We start from the raw sequence: 22,842 nt of genomic DNA on the forward strand, positions 1-22,842 counted from the left end.
AGACATACAGTAAATCAAGGCTGGACAGATCAACATGCAAGGAGCTGCTTGGCTTTTTTATGATGGAACAAATCACACCATAGATAAAAGGGCAACAGGTCAGGACTAATTCGTCGAACTGTGAACATCATTTAGATCAAGTGACTTGGGTTTAACTTTCTAAAAACCTTTCACGAATAAGAATTAAGGAACTATTTATGAACTAAATAAGTATATATTTTTTTTTTTTGTAAAAGTACAATTCATAAGCTTAACAATAATTTACAAAGCATTTAAGCATGTAATAAGCATTTATAATTGTTTACCGGTATTTCATGACAGTTATTATAAAGTGTAAGCAAGATTATGGTTTTGATCTATAACATTGTACACACATTGATTCTAAGGCCGGGATTCAATTCGATCGTGGGTTATAGGCATCGCAGCTTTTAAAAGTCCATTTCCAATTTGAGCCGACACATGCAGCCTTACCGTGAATGGGATCTATGTGAACACGTTGCCTTTAAACGTCGCAGTGCCTATAACCCTCGATCAGATTGAATCTGGGCCTAAATCAAAAATCTGTGGAATAAATGTTTTTCAATGATATCGTTGTAGTGTAGATATTTATTTATGCAATAACCATCTTTTTTAAAGACACATTGTTTTTTTGTAACATTGATTAATTACACTTTGTACTCCTGTACAAAGAAACACAACCTAAACGACAAAAACACAAAATAATGAATCTCAAAATATGACAATTGTTATGTTCACACTTTCCTCCCACCCGAACTAACCAAAAAACATGACTTCATAAGAACATGACCGTTAACACAACGGGAGTGTTAATCTTTTTCACATACACAATTGAAAACATACACAAAACTATTTACATGTGCTTTATCTTGGTAAAAACAGACAATTATTATTTCTAAAAAGAGTATACAGTATATAATAATAGTCCAGAGTGATCTACATCCACCTGAAAGCTTTCTTTCAGTGCCTGAGCGCTGAGAATACTTCAGTTCTTGTCCTTTATTTCATTTATATACCTTACGGGGATTAACGGATTGAGCACAGAGTCCTCCTCTTAGAACTGTCCTGGCTCACTAAAGGTGGAGGTGAGCAGGGTACAGACGAACACCATCCAGCTGGGCGAACCAAAGGTGAAATGTCAAACCTAAAACGTCAAAAGGACATGAGGACTGATCATTGTGCAATACCCAGTCATGGGTACGATCTATTCATGAGGTGCGCCCCTACCTAGTTCGGAAGGTGGGTGTGTGGGGGTGGGGGGGTTAAGGTGCAAAGACAAGGGTGATCTCTGACAGGCCAGCTGACCTTTATGTCCCCCTGAAAGGCCTGTGCTTCCCCGGGCCCCGCCGGGCTACAGATACACCCGTCTCAGGTCCCCGGGTGAAGTTATGGTGTTACACTGTGGACAAAGCTTCTTAGCCCCCTAGAAGACAAAACACAGCCATGCGTGACTGCTTGACAGAAATACCATTTGTTGTATGTAATATATCTTATATCATGCTCCTTAGCTTTAGCGTTATCTGACAGGATTTCTTCCCGTTATTCTTTATTCTTACCAGTGTGCGGAGCCAGCACTCCTCACAGTGGACGTGCCAGCACTGGATGGAGGTGAGGGGCGTAGAATATGTGTCCTATAGGGACAGACAGACGGACAGACAGACAGACAGACAGACAGACAGACAGACAGACAGACAGACAGACAGACAGACAGACAGACAGACAGACAGACAGACAGACAGACAGACAGGCAGGCAGGCAGGCAGGCAGGCAGGCAGGCAGGCAGGCAGGCAGACAGACAGACAGACAGACAGACAGACAGACAGACAGACAGACAGACAGACAGACAGACAGACAGACAGACAGTATTGGATTACAGTGCTACACAGTGCTACACATTCCACATTCTGTCCTGTTCCCACTCTGATTAAATGGGAGACAGTTGTCACTAGATGGCGCTAAGTGTCTGTATCTGCTGTATTAGTGCCGCTTGAGAGGATGGATGAGTGGATGGATGAGTTAAGTGGCTAGGATGGATGAAACAGCTACCCCTTGACTTTTTGCACATGTTGTTACGTTACAGCCTTATTCTAAAATGAAAATGAATTAAATCGTTTTCCCTCCCGTCATCAATCTACACACAATACCACATAACGACAAAGCAAAAACTGGGTTTTAGATTTGTTTAAAATGTATAAAAAATGAAACACTGAAATATCACATTATCACAACATCACATATTCAGACCCTTACTCAATACTTTGTTTAAGTGCATTTCGCAGCGATTACAGCCTCAAGTGTTCTTGGGTATGACGCTACAACCTTGGCACACCTGTATTTGGGGAGTTTCTCCCATTCTCTGCAGATCCTCTCAATCTCTGTCAGATTGGATGGGGGAGTGTTGCTGCACAGCTACTTTCAGGTCTCTACAGAGATGTTCGATCGCGTTCAAGTGCAGGCTCTAGCTGGGCTACTCAAAGACATTCAGAGACTTGTCCTGAGCCAGTCCTGCGTTTTCTTGGCTGTGTGCTTAGGTTTGTTGTCCTGTTGGAAGGTGAACCTTTGCCCCAGTCTGAGGTCCTGAGCACTGTAGAGTAAGGTTTTCATCAAGGATCTCTCTGTACTTTGCTCCATTCATCATTCCCTAGATCCCGACTAGTCTCCCAGTCCCTTATGCTGAAAAACATCCCCACAGCATGATGCTGCCACCACCATGCTTCACAGTAGGGATGATGCCAAGTCTTCTCCAGATGTGACGCTTGGCATTCAGGCCAAAGAGTTCAATCTTGGTTTCATCAGACCAGAGAATCTTGTTTATCATGGTCTGAGAGTCCTTTAGGTGCATGTTGTCAAACTCCAAGTAGGCTGTCATGTGCCTTTTATCAAAAATATCAAATAACCTGTTTTCGCTTCATCATTATGGGGTATTATGTATAGATTGGTGAATCCATTTTAGAATAAATCTGTAATGTAACAAAATGTAGAAAAAGTCAAGGGGTCTGAATACTTATGCACTGTAGCTGTGATACATTCCTCAAAAGTCTGGATTAAATCAATTGTTCAATTGGAATGTCTCATAGTGTGTTTAATTAGTTCAACGGAAGGTTATCAGGATACAAGTCAGTGCTTCTGTTGAACTAGATTCCTCTCAGTGCTGCTATCCTAAACTAGCCTGGTCCCAGACTCCTTTGTGCTCTTATCCAACTCAATTGTTCATTGTCAAGATAAACAATGATAATGAGTAACAAGGAGTTGGCATGACAGCACAAACAGACCGGGATTCAGGCCATACACTCACCATACAGATGAGACATTTGTATCTGTCTCCTCTGGACATCTGCTTCTCTAGGTCTCGTATCCGGGTTTTTAGTGCATCGAGCGTCGTGAGTGCCGAATCCTCAGAGACCCTGAACACACACACACACAAACACACATACACACGCACACACGCACACACACACGCACACAGGCACACGCACACGCACACACACACACACATATTCAGTGAGAGAGAGGAAGGGAGTGAGGGGGACAGGAGAAGAAGAGGCCAGAGTCATTTATAAATCGAAGACGGATGAAATGATTAGCTGGTATACATGTACATAGAGCATGAATTTTAGGAGCAGTCACATTGCCAGCATTCACTGTCTCATTTATCATGGGAAGAGAAAACATTGCTGAGAGAGGGGGAGGGCAAGTACCACACACACAGGCACACTCACATTCATACGCACTCAGTCACCACCAGTCTTTCTCTATGAGTTGAGCTTGATTTATAGATGAGCTTAGGGAAAAGACAGAGTTTAGGTTGGGATTTTTGGGACGGTTTACAGCACCACGTAGTTAATGGTAATGTGGAACATTTTCACAATTGAATTTTCAGAACTTACATCTCTATGTCACAGTTTTTACAGGTCCTGTGTACGGAGGTAATGCTGTTGTCCAGTTTGTTGCGTTCTTCGTTGCTGGTGGATGGACATCCTGTAGCAAAAGAGGACTATCATTTTAAATTGGGACATCGCCAATCATTACAGTTTTTCTCAATCACGTACAAGCATATTTTTTGGAACAACGCTGTTGATATTCAAAACAGAGTCCACAAAGACACAGAACTCTGTGGCCTTTTGCAAAAACAGTAAATGCATTTTCCAAATGTGGTTGCCTTCTCAAAACAGAAACACATTGATCAAAACGACATTCTACCATCAACATTGCAAGCGCATTCATCAAAAGAAAACGACTGCCTGCTAAAAAAAAGATTACCGCATCCATAGCTACTTTAACTCTCGAGTCCAAGCAGAGGAAACAGAGTTAGTCTGTGTTTTAGAAACCCCAGTAGATCAACACATTTCCTGTGCTGTCAGCAACTCCTCATAGACAGAAGTAAAACTATCCAAAGGTTCATGATTATGGGCAATTACTCTCCTTTTATACGCAGGAATCAACCCGCCATTTCCTGGTTGCTAAAATTCTAATAGTTTGCCTAATTTCTGGTTATGTGACAAAACAAGCAGTCATTGTACAGAGTATAATTGTCCCATCTAAACCAAGAAATATTGTATTTTTAGCTATTTGAAAGTCAAAAAACGTGAACTAAAGAACGGGACGCATAGAAATAGTGAACATTGAACATACCTACCGCTTCTTAGACTTGCTTTCAATGACAATGAGAGATCTATAACTCTCGCTTCTATGTGAATTTAGTCGGGCCACCCCAAAAACGTACACATTGTAGCTCTAACGGCGAATTTTGCCTTCACTGCTGACATTTGTATTTAATGGTTTGCAAAAGGTGGTCTAAGATATGCAAGTCGGGGAACCAAGGCAAGAAAATGATCAAAAGTTGTGTAAATGTATTTGAGCATTTGATCATTGCTGTTCTGCTTTAGATACATTTCAACACAGATCCAAAGATTGCTTGTACACTACTGAGAAAAAGTGTATTATCCAACTAATGAAGTACTACTACACATGAGCTCATTCGAAACACCACATGTACTGATACCGTAGCTGTTCTCACCCTCATTTGTCCATTTTGAATGGTCCAGAGTTCCAACACTGAGAAACAAAAGTAGGATCGTATTTAGAACTAACAAGACAGTTAGTGCAGACAATAATAACAACACAAAAAACGAGGCATTGTTGTGTGGCGATGGGAACATAGAAACAGGCCATGGAAGTACCGCCCGTGGCGGTGCGTACTTTAAAACAGCCCCCCTCGGTGCTTTCCTCTCCTCCACCTCCCCGGGCTCCCGTTGTGAACAGGGGATGATGTCTGCCTCTGTATATCTGGATCACCAGGCTAAGGAAACATAAACATGCAGTGGGAACAACAGAAATATACATGGTCGAATGGATGTTCCGACTGAGGGGAATATGAACTCTTTATGTGGTGTCCTGCATTTCTCACCGTAGGTTCATTTCTCCTTTCTATGTCTGACTGTTGCTGCATTCAACAAAGGCACATTTGTTCCCTTGTTGAATTGTTTGTTCTGTGTGCAACAATGTTAACTTCTTCAATGCTGCCACACTCTCGTCGATGGTGTGGGATTTCGGGGGATTGGTCAATTAGAAGGATACTGTGCTCCTCCGTAGTCCACGGTGTCGTCTCCATCAACGTCCAGGTCAGCATCACTGTCGCCACGGCCCTCATTAGATGTGCTGCTGCTCACAAATACCGACCCTGAGGAGAGCCTCATTATTATCTCCATCCCAAATGGCACTCTATTCCCTTTATGGCGCACTACTTTTGCACTGTAAAGGGAACCGGGTGCCATTTGGGACATACCCTCTCTGGCATCCTCACTTTCACCTAGCACATTCTCACACGGTAGACAGTGTCATGTTGACTATTGAGTGCTAAGAGCAGATGTTCAGGGCCAATGAGAGGTGAGACGTTTTTGCCCATCTGAGGCCATTGAAAGGTGACACTTGAAAACCCCTTTTCAGTAGTAAATGATGAAAACTTCAAAATGGGTGAAGTGTTTCATAACATTTCTCCATGTCACCTAGAGTATCTCCCCTTTTCTGACACAAGGGTCAAAGAATTCCGGGAACGTTCCCAAAATGCCATGGTTTTCCAGACATCCTGGTTGGAAGAGTCCTGGAATTAGGAGGGGAATATGATTTCTGGAATACCTGGAAATGTTGGAACCCTATCTGCAACCCATATGCTCAGGGTAGAGCTCTCTTAGATAAGGGAGCGCAAATTCAGCCTTATAGATACTGCAGCATAATCTGGACTGAAAGGTTCAGTGTCTTTCTCACCACCACCCAAGCACATGATCCACCCCACTGCACCAGACCCAAGACCCAGTCAGAGGGTCACCCAGTTACCTTTAAACCCCCCCAGCATGGAGGTCATCTGTAACCTCCTCCGCTCCCTCCACTGCTCCCCCTCTCCTCCCAGGTCCACCAAAATGTCCTGGAAAGACACACACACGGGACATGTATGCATGATGAAGCCACGCAGCCAGACACATACACACAAACTCACAGACACACACACACAACATTTTGTTTTTGCCTAACGCAAATGCATATCTCACAGCCCTTGTTTGTCACTGATGTATCTCCTAGGGGTAACCTAAGGTACAGAAGAAACATGACCACGCTGAGCCTAATGGGCAGTAAACAATATCAGGGGTTTAAGCACAGATGAGCACAAAGCTCTTTTAACCTGTTTCAGGACCAATTCACCTGCCCCATCCGTCATCAATCTTTCTAAGACATCCAGTATGGTATACAATATGATGGCTGGCAAGGAATAGCTAGGCTTGCTGTCGCGTAGGTTAGCATTTTTATCATGAATCTTGTTCTGGAGGCAGCTCTGCAGTGGTCACTAGCTGGCACAATCACAAAGTCATAAAATCGGATTTAAAACCTGTCACAGATCCCTCCGGAACATTCATTACGCACACCTGGCCCCTATTCCCACTGATTGTATTTGTATACAAACTCAGCAAAAGAAGAAACGTCCTCTCACAGTCAACTGCGTTTATTTTCAGCAAACTTAACGTGTAAATATTTGTATGAACATAGCAAGATTCAACAACTGAGACATAAACTGAACAAGTTCCACAGACATGTGACTAACAGAAATGGAATAATGTGTCTATGAACAAATGGGGTGTCAAAATCAAAAGTAACAGTCAGTATCTGGTGTGGCCACCAGCTGCATTAAGTACTGCAGTGCATCTCCTCATGGACTGCACCAGATTTGCCAGTTCTTGCTGTGAGATGTTACCCCACTCTTCCACCAAGACACCTGCAAGTTCCCGGACATTTCTGGGGGGAATGGCCCTAGCCCAATCTAGGGAATGGCCCTAGATCCAACAGGCCCCAGACGTGCTCAATGGGATTGAGATCCGGGCTCTTCGCTGGCCATGGCAGAACACTGACATTCCTGTCTTGCAGGAAATCATTCACAGAAGAAGCAGTATGGCTGATGGCATTGTCATCCTGGAGGGTCATGTCAGGATAAGCCTGCAGGAAGGGTACCACATGAGGGAGGAGGATGTCTTCCCTGTAACGTACAGCATTGAGATTGCCTGCAATGACAACAAGCTCAGTCCGATGATGCTGTGACACACCACCCCAGACCATGATGGACCCTCCCCCTCCAAATTGATCCCGCTCCAGAGTACAGGCCTCGGTGTAACGCTCATTCATTCGACGATAAACACGAATCCAACCCCAAAACCGTGACTCATCAGTGAACAGCACTTTTTGCCAGTCCTGTCTGGTCCAATCGCTGGATTTGTGCCGATAGGCGACGTTGTTGCCGGTGATGTCTGGTGAGGACCTGCCTCTCTCAGCCTATTGCGGACAATCTGAGCACTGATGGAGGGATTGTTCGTTCCTGGTGTAACTCGGGCATTAGTTGTTGCCATCCTGTACCTGTCCCGCTGATGTGATGTTCAGATGTACCGATCCTGTGCAGGTGTTGTTACACGTGGTCTTCCACTGTGAGGATGATCAGCTGTCCGTCCTGTCTCCCTGTAGCACTGTCTTAGGCATCCTGAAAAGGACGTTTCTTAGTTTATGTGCCCTTTGGTTTCCATTGGGCTATCGATTATTGTTACAATGTCCGTTGGTGCGTGTGAGTACCTGTGCTGTGTGTTTTGGGCTTTGGTTCCCTTGTGAATTGTGCAGATGATTACGGTCTCATCCCGTGTGTTAATCATTTGTGCGTGTGTGTTATTTGTTCAAGGTACACCTCGCTCTTTTGTTTGGGTTTCAACCCTGTCTTTTTGTTACGTGTTTGTCTGCTTTGGCACGCCGTAATTTTAGGTATAATTAAAAAAATATTACGCATTCCTGCGCCTGTCTCCCGAATCATTCATGCCAACCTTACAAAACCAAACCCTAACCTTAACCACACTGCTAACCCTAATGGCTAACCATAACAAAAGGCACAAAAAACATGAATTTTTACAATATAGCTAATTTTGACTAAGGGGAAATTGCTCAGTTTTGCATCCAGGACAACACTCACGACAATATATTTCTACTTGCTACTGTCGCCTACAATACAATGCCAGTTACTATTTAAGAATATACCTGAACTTCGTCAGCTTTCCTCCTCTTCAGCTTGCCGATCCTGACTGAAAGAGCACCCACACAAACAGACATGCAGAGAGGGTTAACTAGAATATGTCCGTAGAGCTAAGTATTAGAAATTGTCTGCACAACTCCTTATTTGGAGTGAAGGAGCAACACATGATACAGTAAACACCCAAATGAAGGAGATAAAGTAGAGAAGTATTGCTTCTGCTTTCTAACAATGGGGGTAAACATGAAAGATGCTCCTAATAATAAATATAGACTGGAATACAGACAAATACATGCAAAAGCACGCAACACACAGTCTTGTATATCTAACCTTGTGGGGACACACATTGCAGTCCCATTCAAAATCCCATTTTCCCTATCCCCTAATCCTAAACCTAACCCTAATTCTAACCCTAACACTAATTCTAACCTTAACTCTAAACACCCTAGAAATAGAATTTGACATAGTGGGGACTAACAAAATGTCCCCAGTTGGTCAACATTTTTGTTTGTTTACAATTCTTGTGGGGACTTCTGGTCCCCACAAGTATAGTTAAATACGTCCACCCACCCACCCACACACTACACACACGCCCACACGCACGCACACACACACACCCTATCCCACCCCCACACACTCAATGACACACACAATAAGAAACATAACACAATAGAACAACAACTGTGGACTCAATTTTTTTTTATTGTTTTCTTAACTGCAGATTGCCTATGGGGACATTAACTTTTAGTAGAGTGTAATTTCAGTAGGATGACAGTAGCCACCAGGGACAGAGAGCCACTAACCATGACCCACCCGGATAATGAGGGTTAAGGAGATGGTAATAGATGAGGGCCTTGGATGTGTCCCAAATGGCAAGCTATTCCCTTTATGGTGCATTACTTTGGACCAGGGCCAATGAGGATCTGGTCAAAAGTAGCACACTATATAGGGAATAGGGTGCCATTTGGGAGCCATTTGGGACGCAGCTCTTGTCAAACGGACAAAAAAAAGACAGGCTGATTAACTAACAGCTAGAAGAGGCCAATCTTCTCCCTAACGTCTCTTTAGAAACTCATTATACTGTACTGTATAATCTGTCATTAAAGCTAGTAGACCTCAACAAAGCCAACTGAGACCTATTCACGCTGGAGATAGAGGAAGAGGAAAGGTAGGTTTCTCTACTGGATACTGGACAAACCATGGTTTCAGAAGTAACTACTTATACACGTGTACTGCACAGCGAAGATATGACGAACAATCAGCAGACTACAAGCTACAATGTGGAAATAATTTGCTCTTGTCTAAAAAAAATGATGTGTTTTATGGTTGAAAAATCAAAAGTCTGTTTCCCAAAATGTCTAATTTATTTTAAAAAATAGTCTGTGAGTCTAGTCTGTGAGAATAGTTCTCAATATAATTATTAGGATATAAAGTCGGCCATATTGTGGCTCGTGCCTCTTACCAGTTTGTGTGCTGTCTGGGGTTAGGGGAGTTTCGTTGTGGGGATGAAATGGGGTGGGTTTGGCGTAGCACCTGCACCAGCGGAGGTAATCGACTGTTAACATATCATGAGGTGAAAGGTCAAGGGGTTAACAGATCCTCTGCTTGTGTTGGTGCTAGGTCAAAAAGTTACAGTTCTCTCAGTGACAGTTGTAGGGACAGTCAGACTGGTTGCTCAGTTGCCCCCAGTTCAATGCCTCTTCTAACAATCTCCATAAATATATCCTACCCGATGATTGGCCTTTTGAGTATAATTTTGCAGCCAAATACCCTGTTGCAAAAGCAGTAACCCAACTACCCCACCCATCTGAACCAACAACAGCTCTTCTTTGAAATCATAATTATTTCTGACCACATACCATTCAGTCTTGTATGTCTGTTGGTCCTCACACGAAGAAACATCTGTGGAATAAGAAGAGAAGATACATCTACTCACAAAATAACTGTCAAGTGTGTGTGTGTGTGTGTGTGTGTGTGCGTGTGTGTGTGTAGGGAAGCACCTACCTGGTATCTGTCTGAGTGGGGGTCTTCAGGTGGGCAGGGGGGAGAGGCGGGAGATCCCCCCTCACGTTTAATGTGCAGAGATAGTGAGAGAGACTGCGGACAAAGCGCAGAGTCAAAGAAAGGTGTGTGTGTGTGTGTGTGTGTGTGTGTGTGTGTGTGTGTGTGTGTGTGTGTGTGTGTGTGTGTGTGTGTGTGTGTGTGCGTGCGTGCGTGCGCATGTCAGTGCACGTTTTTTGCACATTTTGTTATATTACAGCCTTACTCTAAAATAGACTACATCATTTTTCCCCCTCATCAATCTACCCCATAATGCCAAAGCGAAAACAGGTTTTTAGACTTTTTTGAAAATGTATAACATGTTTTTTAACTGAAATACTGAAATACGTATTCAAACCCTTTGCTATGAGACTTCGAAATTGAGCTCATGTGCATCCTTGATTGGAGTCCACCTGTGGTAAATTCAATTGATTGGACATGATTTGGAAAGGAACACACCTGCCTATATAAGGTTCCACAGTTGACAGTGCATGTCAGAGAAAAAAATCAACCCAGGAATTGTCTGTAGAGCTCCGACACAGGATTGTTTCGGGGGAACAGATCTGGGGAAGGGTACCAAAACAATTCTGCAGCAATGAAGATCCCCAAGAACACAGTAGCCTCCATCATTCTTAAATGGAAGAAGTTTGGAACCACCAAGACATCCTAGAGCTGGCCGCCTGGCCAAACTGAGCAATCAGGGGAGAAGGGCCTTGGTGAGGGAGGAGACCAAGAACCCGATGGTCACTCTGACAGAGCTCCAGAGTTCTTCTGTGGAGATGGGAGAAACTTCCAGCAGGACAACCATCTCTGCAGAACTCCACCAATCAGGCCGTTATGGTAGAGTGACCACATGGAAGCCACTCCTCAGTAAAAGGCACATAACAACCCACTTGGAGTTTGCCAAAAGGCACCAAAAGACTCTCAGACCATGAGAAACAAGATTCTCTGGTCTGATGAAACCAAAATTGAACTCTTTGGCCTGAATGCCAAATGTCACGTCTGGAGGAAACCTGGCACCAACTCCACGGTGAAGCATGGTGGTGGCAGCATCATGCTGTGGGGATATTTTTCAGCCTCAGGGACTGGGAGGATCAAGGGATAGATGAACGGAAAAAAGTACAGTGAGATCCTTGATGAAAACCTGCTCCACAGCGCTCAGGACCTCAGACTGGGGGCGAAGGTTCACCTTACCAACAGGAAAATGACCCAAAGCACACAGCCAAGACAACGCAGGAGTGGCTTCGGGACAAGTCTCTGAATGTCTCTGAAAGTGGCACAGCCAGAACCCGCACTTGAACCCAATCTATCATCTCTGGAGAGACCTGAAAATAGCTGTGCAGCGACACTCCCCATCCAACCTGACAGAGCTTGAGAGTATCCGCAGAGAAGAAATGGGAGAAACTCCCCAAATACAGCTTGCAGCGTCATACCCAAGAAGACTTGAGGACTTGAGGCTGTAATCGCTGCCAACGATACTTCAACAAAGTACTGAGTAAAGTGTCTGAATACTTTTGTAAATGTGATTTAAAAAAAATTAAAAATAATATGAAACCTGTTTTTCCTTTGTCGTTATGGGGTATTATGTGTAGATATATGAGAGAAAAAACAACAATTTAATCAATTTTAGAATAAGACTGTAACGTAACAAAATGTGCAAGAAGTCAAGGGGTGACCATAGGTGCATGTATTTACCTTTGAAGCCCCTAATGGATTGTCCCTCTGCACTGAATTAATACTGTCAAAAGGAAGATAGAAAGAACATTTAGAGGGTGCCCAGACAGGAAACAAATGCTACAATACTGAACATTGACACTGTTTATTGTTGCTTATTTTCCATGCCAGTGGTACCGATAGCCTATCTATTGTCCAAGGTTCACATACATGCGCACACAACACACAACACACGCACACACACCTAGTACCCAAGGGCCATGTTTAATTTGAAGCCATTATTGTCCTCAGCACGGTTGTTAAGCAGATTTGGCAAGTAATGTCTTTATTGGACAAATCATTCTTGTGGCCTAAGCAAGTAGTGTGTGCGTGTGTGTGTGTGTGTGTGTGTGTGTGTGTGTGTGTGTGTGTGTGTGTGTGTGTGTGTGTGCGTGCGTGCATGCGTGCGCGCGCATGTTAGCTGATTATGGGCATTGAGAGCAGGCATTATAGAGGCATTATATTGGCCTAGCTGTAGGAAGTGTCGCCTGGGGCAGGAGGGCCGTTATGAAATATGCTGAGAAAAATGAGGCACCTTGTAAACATTACATGCCAGTGACAAAGGAGACAGGAAATATGATGGAGGGGCCCTCCAGCTATCTGTAAATATTAATAATCACAACCACATCTGGAAGCACTAAACGAGAGAGAGCGAGAGAGAGAGACAGGGAGAGGGAGAGAGAGCGAGAGAGAGACAGAGACAGAGAGAGAGAGACAGGGAGAGGGAGAGAGAGAGAGAGAGAGAGAGAGAGAGAGAGAGAGAGAGAGAGGATAAATAATCAAGAATAAAGAATGAAAGAAAGACACAGAGAAAGAAAGACGGGGTGAAAAGAAGGAAAACGATCAACTACCGTATGTAGTAAAGACCAATCGAGGACACGTATGTGCAGTCTTCTGTATGCCTACCTGATTTGTAACTGTGTCAGTCTGCCCATCTCCTGCTCCATGTGCTCCTGTAGCTCACCTGGTCGTAACACAGCATGGCACACAGGACACACTGGGGCCTGGGAGTCATACAGGATGTTCCCCTTACCTACTGACACAGAGAGGGGAGGAAAGGCGGAGGGAGGAGGCAAGAGTACGTCATTCGAATATTCGGTGTCAAATCACATTCAGGTTTAACACACACACGTGCTCGAAAACGCTAGTGCACACACACACACACACCGCCACCACCCTGTCAGTGAGCCTACATCATAGGCTGTCAATGGGAACATTAGCCCGGCCCACCCGGCCCATTGGGTTTCACTGATGGTATATGGCCATAAGCAGCCAGCTGGGAAGGGAGTTATACTATATCAACATTTTACCAGGTAAATTAGGTGTTTTACTCCTGAGAGCCATTAATCACATGTAGAAAGGTATGGCCATCTCTCTGCATCGTATTTCCCTCACCTAACACCTAAACACAACCAGACTGGAGAAGGCCATAACATAGCCATTACAGAGGGAATATACAGCACGGTCAATAGCAATGGCATGAATAAAAACAAAGGCCTCATAAAGTAGGCCCGACTTATCACCATTTCAAAAAAGTCAGGGTATCACACCAGCCATTTCACATTTACATAATTCAGCAGAGGTTCTTATCCAGAGCCAATTACAGTGGTGAGGGTTAAACATTTTTATACTGGTCCCCCATGGGAATTGAACTCACGAACCCTGGCAATGCAAGTGCCATGCTCCACCAAGTGAGCCACACAGATGTTCAACCCGAGAGCCTATTAGGGGCCTGCAGCATGTATAGTCACCTATCTGCTTCCCTCAGGAACCTATTACACAACACATCAGCGACACTCATAAGGACAAAATACATGACATGTGGCATGCTGGGAGCAGGTTGGTGTCCCCTCTGACATCAGCTGAGCTACGAGTGCCTAATGAGGGACCCAAATAGGGAAAAAATGGTTGCTGAATAAAACATGGCCGCAAATAGCAACAAAAAAAACGCTCAGTGTCCTTGGGAAAGTGACAGGTCATTCTGTGTTCCTCGCGCCTTTTTTGCATCCCTCGCGGAAGCCTAAATGAGTTTTCCCGACACGCATCGAGCGTTGCCGGGCTTTCAGCGCTCCCCGGCCCGGAACACGCAGGCATTAGTAAACAATGAAATCTCGGAGCTGAAATTGAATTTATAACCACATTACCGGGTGAGATAAGCGTCTCTGAATGGCGCCATGATAAGAGGAATGGGATTTGATTTTCAGGTGGTTTATTGTCCCCGTTTTTGTAGACTCTCCCTCCCCATCCTCCCTCCACCATATCCTGTCGACTCTTCTCTGCACCAGGCAACCTCCATGTTAGGGATGGTTTCCCAGCCCTGATTGAAGGTATATCTGTCCTAAAAAGCACTTTAATGACCAAGACTTAATTATGGTGTGTGCGTGTGTGTGTGTGTGTGTGTGTGTGTGTGTGTGTGTGTGTGTGTGTGTGTGTGTGTGTGTGTGTGTGTGTGTGTGTGTGTGTACCTGCATGCGAGCACATTCGTGACATCAACATCACAACCACCCTGTACACATGCTTCCTCCCCCTCCTTTCCTACATCTCTCCCTCCCATAGCCGCGGGAAGTAGCTAAAACAAATATATGACAAAAAATATATATATATATTTTGTCTACTCCTGTATTACTGGACCGATATAGTCATCTGTTGCGCTGGCAAAAATTTAATTGTGCGCCATCATAGGTGAAAAAAATCTTAGAACCCCCAACCCCAAACATCTTCCTGCGGCTACTCCCCCTCCCATTCCCCCTTCCCCCTCCCAGAAAAATGTGTCAGCATCAGTCAGATGCTGAGCCTGGGAGGGGGGGGGGGGGGTCTCAGACACATAACAAGGGGGCAGTAAACTAGCCTATGTGGCTAGCTAGCTATCTCCCCATTTAACAGGAGCTGATGGATTCCCTCTCTGTCTGGAAAGCTGTTCCCCCCTCAGGCTGCCAAAGATGTGTAGCACTCTCATTTGTTCTGCTCTTTGTTCTGCGGTGGTCCCATCCCTCACTAGAGAGGCTGGTGGTTAGGCTACACTGTCTCTGTTTCTGAGGGCAAACAAATGCATGGTGGCATCATGGTTAGGCCAGTGGTTAGGCTACACTGTCTCTGTTTCTGAGGGCAAACACATGCATGGTGGCATCATGGTTAGGCTACCTCCTAGGTTACATCCTGAAGCCTTTGACTCTACAATTATATCCATACAGTTGTAGAGGTACTGTACCGCTAACCTGCGGTACGTTGTGGCCTGTCAGAGGAAATGGTTTTTTTGCAACAACAAAAAAACAGAGAATGTCAGAAGGAACAACAGTTCACAACAAGTCACTTCCTAACACTCCTGTAATATAATATAATGCCATTTAGCAGACGCTTTAATCGAAACCGATTTATAGACATGCCTGCATTTTTTTTTTTTAGGTACGGATGGTACCGGGAATCCCATTTTCAAATCTCAAAATCAATCAAGATTCAGGAAATAGTCTTTCTGTTATGGTTTGTTGTTGTCAGGAGGAAATCATATGGACGACAGAGCAGTGTGACTGCATGTCAGCACAAAATAAATACAATCTATATCTTATCTTCCAAGGCCTTTCACAGGAGTCACCTGTGAGAGGAATGTTCTGTAGAAATACTGTACTGAGTTTTTGTCTAATCCCCTCACAATTAAATGACTCATATGGTCCGTGAAGTACAATGTATTTCAATACACTAATGCTCTATTTGAGGGAAATCATATTTGATGTCAGACAGAACTGTTGTTATTGCAGGTTATAGGATCCTGGAAACACAGGAAGTGCTTAAAGTCATAGGCCTGCTGTATGTATAGGACATCAATTCTATCCCGTATAGCCACACCACCAACACAGAGAGATCAGACAACCACACACACACATACGCACGCACGCACGCACGCACACACACACACACACACACACACACACACACACACACACACACACACACACACACACACACACACACACACACACACACACACACACACACACACACACACACACACACACACACACACACACACACACACACATCCCTAAAAAGACCATAGTCACCCTGTGGGCTGTGGTAATCGCTGATGCCAGCGCCCATATGACGGGTGCCACTACCGTAGAGACACGCGTAGCTGAGATGGCTGACGTGACCTTTACAGAATGCCACATGTCATCAGGGCTTGATGTCACCCTGTGACATTAGGCCAGGGCATGAACAAGGCTATTTGGACATGTTGTAAAGAATAACCCGCAGTGACAAAATCTGGAGGTGTGGTATAACTATGATTGACAGACATCGGCAATGGTCAAGATTGGATCGTTTTGAATGGCTGGGATATGGTACAGGGATGATTTGTGTGCCTGCGTCTTGCTGTATGCCAGTCTCAAGATGCCGTGCTTGTTCATCACTCAGCTCAGAAAGGAAGGCTGGAAATCAAGGCTAACTGTATACCTATCTGGTATGATAAAACATTGACACCGCGCCCTAACTACCATCATCAGACCCAAAAACAATTTGTTTCCCTTTCCACTTTAACGTCATAATAAGCACAGGCTCTATTATGTGTAATCAGTGGGTAGATTGCAGAGGCTTGTGGGGGCTGTAGTTGGCAAGCGTTCAGAGGAGACCTGAGCCATAAAAGTAATTGGCTCCCACCACACCTGTGCCCCGCCCCTTCCTGTCTCCCACGACAACCTGCTTCCCATTAAAAACATCACATCAAAAATATTACAGGATATTACTCAGCGCTTTTCTTCCTACCTGGAACACACTTCCTACCTACGTCCCAAATAGCACCCTATTCCCTATGTAGTGCCTATGGGTCCCTATGGATCATGGCCAAACGTAGTACACTATATAGGGAATAGGGTGCCATTTGGGACGCCGCAAGGCTCTCTGAAGTAAATGGCGGAGGGAAATGGGCTGCCGTTTGTTTTTATTGGGGAAATAATGGCCTATTGAGAGGTAGGCTATTTAACGAGTGACATAATAGGCCATGTTCTGTAGCTGCTAACACATATGCTGAGAGCCATTTCCCATTTCCCGTGGTTTTCAAAAGGGTCGGTAGGTTTTTTTTCATAATTTTTATTCATCCCAGAATTCCCCGGGTATACAATAAAAAATAAAAGCAAACGTGATGTTGAGAAATACTCTTGCCTGACTGTTTTTACTGATCAATTACCGTAATACACACATCCTCTGGTTCCCAAATGGCACACTATTCCCTATTAAGTGCAATACTTTTGACCAGAGCCCTATGGGCCATGGTTCCCAGTTTCACCTCACACCACCCAATCCATTGTGTATAATGTCTTCAAGATACCGCACCACCACCACCATCCTTACCGCCCCTCCCTCATTGCCTTTAATCAATGTCTCATTAGGACTGTAATGATTAGTCATTGACTAATAAAGGTTGTATTAACTCATTGTTGATGGGTCTTATGTCTACATTGTACATTAGAAGTACAGATGGAGGACAGCACTGTAATTCCCAGTAGGGCAGGGGTTCTCAAACTTTTTGGGGCCGGGGGAACCCTTTCGTAATAGGAAATTCATCAGGGACCCCCCTCATAATCAGAAAACAACTTGAGTGAGATATAAATAGGATACAATAAGTTTGACTTTGACTTTGGCAATGCTTGGCCGAACGAACAGAGTCTTGACACCTGCGAAAGAGCATTTTGTCGTTTTCAAGCTAATTTCCTGTAATTCTACACATTTTGTCACGGGGAAGAGTTTTTGTTGGTGCAGCTTTAATGCAAAAATCCTGCTATTGTACACAATTTGTCATGAGGCAGGGAGGAATAAAAATTGAGTTTTAAAGCTTGAATTACAGTGCATTTATGTTACATTTTAAATGGAATTTCAGAAGCATTGAGTTGACAAATGTATAATTGGTGGAGCATAGCCGCGGGAAGTAGGAGTTCTGAGGGTGCTGCACCCTCTGAAAAATCTGAATTTAAAAAATATATTAATTACAAAAATAGCAGTCAAAAGATTGGACGCACCTACTCATTCCAGGGTTCTTCTTCTTCTTCTTTACTATTTTCTACATTGCAGAATAATAGTGAAGAAATCAAAACTATGAAATAACCAAAAAAGTGTTAATAACTTCTTAGGGATAGCCCGCCTTTTTTTCAATTTTCGCCAAAATGAAATGACCCAAAACTAACTGCCTGTAGCTCAGGACCTGAAGCAAGGATATGCATATTTATTTATTTTTTATTTCACCTTTATTTAACCAGGTAGGCCAGTTGAGAACAAGTTCTCATTTACAACTGCGACCTGGCCAAGATAAAGCAAAGCAGTTTGATAAAAAAAACAACAACAGAGTGTTACACATGGGATAAACAAACCTACAGTCAATAACACCAGAGTGATAGATATGCAGATGATGATGTGCAAGTAGAAATACTGGTGTGCCAAAGAGCAAAACAAGTAAATAAATAAAAATATGGGGATGGCAAATTTACAGATTTTACAGTTTACAGCTGCAGCTGTAAGCAGCTCAGATAACTGATGCTAAAAGTTAATGAGGGAGATATAAGTCTACAGCTTCAGCGATTTTTGCAATTGGTTCCAGTCATTGTCAGCAGAGAACTGGAAGGAAAGGCGGCCAAAAGAGGTGTTGGCTTTGGGGATAACCAGTGAGATATACCTGCTGGAGATATACCTTGCCAGCCGACAAGAGCATACAGGTCACAGTGGTGGTATACGGGGCTTTGGTGACAAAACGGATGGCACTGTGATAGACTGCATCCAATTTGCTGAGTAGAGTATTGGAGGCTATTTTGTAAATGACAAATCGAGGATCGGTAGGATAGTCAGTTTTACTTTGGCAGTGTGAGTGAAGGTGGCTTTATTGCGAAATAGGAAGCCAATTCTAGATTTAATTGGAGATGCTTAATATGAGTCTGGAAGGAGAGTTTACAGTCTAGCCAGACACCTAGGGATTTGTAGTTGTCCACATATTCAAGTCAGAACCGTCCACAGTAGTGATGATGGTTGGGCGGGCGGGCGGGCGGGGGCGGGGAGGGATTTGTTGAAGAGCATGCATTTAGTTTTACTAGCATTTAAGAGCAGTTGGAGACCCCACGGAAGGAGTGTTGTATGGCATTGAAGCTCGTTTGGAGGTTTGTTAACACAGTGTCCAAAGAAGGGCCAGATGTATAAAGAATGGTGTCGTCTGCGTAGAAGTAGATCAAGGATTCACCCGCAGCAAGAGCGACATCATTGATATATACAGAGAAAAGAGTCGGCCCGAGAATTAAACCCTGTGGTACCCCCATAGAGACTGCCAGAGTTCCAGACAACAAGCCCTCCGATTTGACACACTGAACTGACACTGAAGCCTTGGCCAGGTCGAAGAAGACGGCTGCACAGTACTGTCTTTTATCGATGGCAGTTATGATATCGTTTAGTACCTTGAGCGTGGCTGAGGTGCACCAGTGACCAGCTCGGAAACCAGATTGCACAGCGGAGAAGGTACGGTGGGATTCGAAATGGTCAGTGATCTGTTTGTTAACTTGGCTTTTGAATACTTTAGAAAGGCAGGCAGGATGGATATAGGTCTGTAACAGTTTGGGCCTATAGTGTCACCCCCTTTGAAGAGGGGGATGACCGCGACAGCGTTCTAATCTTCCAATCTTTCCAATACTCTTGGTACCATTTGAAAGGAAACACTTTGAAGTTTGTGGAAATATGAATTAAATGTCGGAGAAAATAACACACTAGATCTGGTAGAAGAAAATACAAAGAATAAAAACAACCAGTGTTTTTTTTACCACCATCTTTGAAATGCAAGAGAAAGGTCACAGTTATAGCTATCACTCTGGTTGTAATTCCGATAGTGTCCAGAAGATGGCAGCAGTGTATGTGCAAAGTTTCAGACGGATAACTTGAAGTATAAGTTAACCTTTTAGTGTGAAATCCCCGGGTACATTTGGGCAAATCGTGAAGGAGACATTCGCATTCATATTCCATTTTTCTGCAAGAATACCGTCAAATCTGTATACTTGGACTTTAAATTCAAGGCACACTTAACCAGCATGGCAACCACAGCATTCTGCAGTGATATGCCATCCCATTTTGCTCGCTCGGATGCTTTCTACGGTGAGATACAATTTGTGAATCGAAGGAAATGATGAAAACAAAGGCGAACGATACATTATTTTATGTTTCTTTCTTGGTCCTTTTTTGAGGGAAGCCTGGCTTCTCTTGGCATCCATGAATACACGCCACTGCCTTATGCAGGTGCGTAGCGGGCTTTGCAAGCTTGGTTCCCTGAATACTGAATACATTTAATTCAATTGCTGAGAACCCTCCCACTTGCTGGCCAACAGATGCTCTCGTGGCGTTTTTATTCAAATCTAATCAAGTTTTATTTGTCACATGCGCCGAATACAACAGGTGTGGACTTTACTGTGAAACGCTTACGAGCCCTAAATCAACAGCACAGAGTTAAAAAAAGTATGAGAAAAAAAATGGTAACACAACAAAACAACAATAACAAGCACCGGAACCGAGTCAATGTGCAGGGGCGCGAGGTAGTTGAGGTAGTTGAGGTAATATGCACATGTAGGTAGGGGTTAAAGTGACGAGGCAATCAGGATGGATAATAAATAGAGTAGCAGCAGCTCGTGTGAAGAGTGTGAAAGTGTGTGAAAGTCATGTGCAGAGATAGTGAGAGGGACTGTGGACAGAGCACAAACGACAGGGACAGAGTCAAAGAAAGGGTGTGTGTGTGTGTGTGTGTGTGTGTGTGTGTGTGTGTGTGTGTGTGTGTGTGTGTGTGTGTGTGTGTGTGAGCATATGTAGTGTGTGTGTTTGTGTGTGTGTGTGTGTGTGTGTGAGCATATGTAGTGTGTGTGTGTGTGTGTGTGTGTGTGTGTGAGCATATGTAGTGTGTGTGTTTGTGTATGTGTGTGTTGGAGTGCCAGTGTAGTATTTGTGAGATAGAGTCAGTGCAAAAAAAGACTTGGCGCTCCGGTACTGCTTGCTGTGCGGTAGCAGAGAGAACAGTCTATGACTTGGGTGGCTGGAGTATTTGACCATTTTTAGGGCCTCGCACTGACATCGCCTGGTATAGAGATTCTGTATGCGCGGGAGTCAGCCCCAGTGATGTACTGGGCCGTACGCACTACCCTCTGTAGCGCCTTGTGGTCGGATGCCAGGCCGTTGCCATAACAAACGGTGACGCAGCCAGTCAAGAACTATCAACAGTGCAGCTGTAGAACCTTTTTGATGATCTGAGGGCCCGTGCTAATTCTTTTCATCCTCCTGAGGGGGAAGAGGCGTTGTCGTGTCACCGAAAAAAACTTGAAGCTCTAGACCCGCTCCACTACAGCCGCGTTGATGTGATTGGGGGTGTGCACGACCTTCCGTTTCCTGTAGTCCACGATCAGCTCCCTTTGTCAACAGGGTTTTCTCTACATTTATCTAAAGCCAAACCTTTAAAATTGGTGCACCTTTAATTATAATTTTCTCGACAGACTCAGTAGAATATATGGAGTGAACAGTTCAGAATATTATGGATTAATGAAAGAAAGCGACGTAAACACACTCATAGGTATATTCGTCTCCTTTTCAACACCTATTGGGAGATTCACTCTGATCTTGTATATTTTTCTAGGCTTAGGAAAATATTTATAACATTTTTTTTTTAAACAGTATATCAGAGTAAATCTCCCAATTGATGCAGAAAAGGAGGCAAATATTGAGTTGAGCAGCTGTGCTCCATCTTTCAACTCCTAGTGGAATTCAACCTCAAATTGACTCATTGTGAACCACCTCAGCCCCACAGCCCTTCTCTGATGACCCACCGATCAATGACAAGGCCCTTTGACCACAGGTCAATCAGAACAAAGACCTCCAACCAATATTGCAAACCTCTCTTTTTCTCTCTGTCTCTCTTTTTCTCTCTGTGTCTCTTTCTGTCTATTTCTGTCTCCCTCTCTCTCTCTCTCTCTCTCTCTCTCTCTCTCTCTCTCTCTCTCTCTCTCCTCTCCTCTCCTCTCCTCTCCTCTCCTCTCCTCTCCTCTCTCTTCTCCATTACAGGTCACTATAGTTCCGACAGCTGTGGCCATGGCCGTGCATGTCCTCGGACAATCATCTCTTTCTATCCGCAAATAAGAAAGAGAGTGGACTCGGCAGCCATGTCTCAACTACCAGGTTCTCCTCTTAGACCATGTTCACCCCGAAGGCAAACTCTGCCTCTAGTCTTTTCAGACTGTAATCAATCCCGCCTCTTTGAAATGCATGGCTCAATGATCGTTGATACTGATCTACAGGTCTGGAAGAATAAGAAAAAGGGAAAGGAGAGAGTGTGAGTTGCGGTGAAGTTAAGGTTGCCCTTGGGGCTGGTCATTATATAGATAGGACTATATCTAAACCTCAGAACTACAAACACAATATTTATGGGGTAAGTTTTCTCTGTCCAACACCTGTAGAGGAACAGTGCCCCTCCGCTTCAGCTTCCCATTGTGTCATATGGATGCCTCTGGCTTTGACGTTACTATAACACA

General features: G+C 44.1%; 1 protein-coding gene across 1 annotated transcript in view; it reads right to left on the reverse strand.

The window, feature by feature from the left end:
* Positions 1 to 588: 588 nt before the first annotated feature.
* LOC110522970 (E3 ubiquitin-protein ligase RNF220-like) overlaps positions 589 to 22,842 on the reverse strand; it is a 48,554-nt gene continuing 26,300 nt past the window's right edge. Inside the window, exons 3-15 of the mRNA XM_021601401.3 lie at positions 13,229 to 13,355; positions 12,305 to 12,347; positions 10,574 to 10,666; positions 10,429 to 10,471; positions 8,578 to 8,621; positions 6,352 to 6,439; positions 5,596 to 5,698; positions 5,218 to 5,304; positions 5,036 to 5,073; positions 3,906 to 3,996; positions 3,314 to 3,422; positions 1,575 to 1,649; positions 589 to 1,441 (exon numbers count right to left, since the gene is read on the reverse strand). Of these exons, the coding sequence (XP_021457076.3) occupies positions 1,370 to 1,441; positions 1,575 to 1,649; positions 3,314 to 3,422; positions 3,906 to 3,996; positions 5,036 to 5,073; positions 5,218 to 5,304; positions 5,596 to 5,698; positions 6,352 to 6,439; positions 8,578 to 8,621; positions 10,429 to 10,471; positions 10,574 to 10,666; positions 12,305 to 12,347; positions 13,229 to 13,355 (1,013 nt within the window). The 3' untranslated portion in view covers positions 589 to 1,369. The remainder of the gene's footprint in view (positions 1,442 to 1,574; positions 1,650 to 3,313; positions 3,423 to 3,905; positions 3,997 to 5,035; positions 5,074 to 5,217; positions 5,305 to 5,595; positions 5,699 to 6,351; positions 6,440 to 8,577; positions 8,622 to 10,428; positions 10,472 to 10,573; positions 10,667 to 12,304; positions 12,348 to 13,228; positions 13,356 to 22,842) is intronic.

This window comes from Oncorhynchus mykiss, chromosome 5 (genome assembly GCF_057628025.1).
Source record: "Oncorhynchus mykiss isolate SJ-2025 chromosome 5, ASM5762802v1, whole genome shotgun sequence".
In the NCBI taxonomy this organism is placed as follows: Eukaryota; Metazoa; Chordata; class Actinopteri; order Salmoniformes; family Salmonidae; genus Oncorhynchus; species Oncorhynchus mykiss.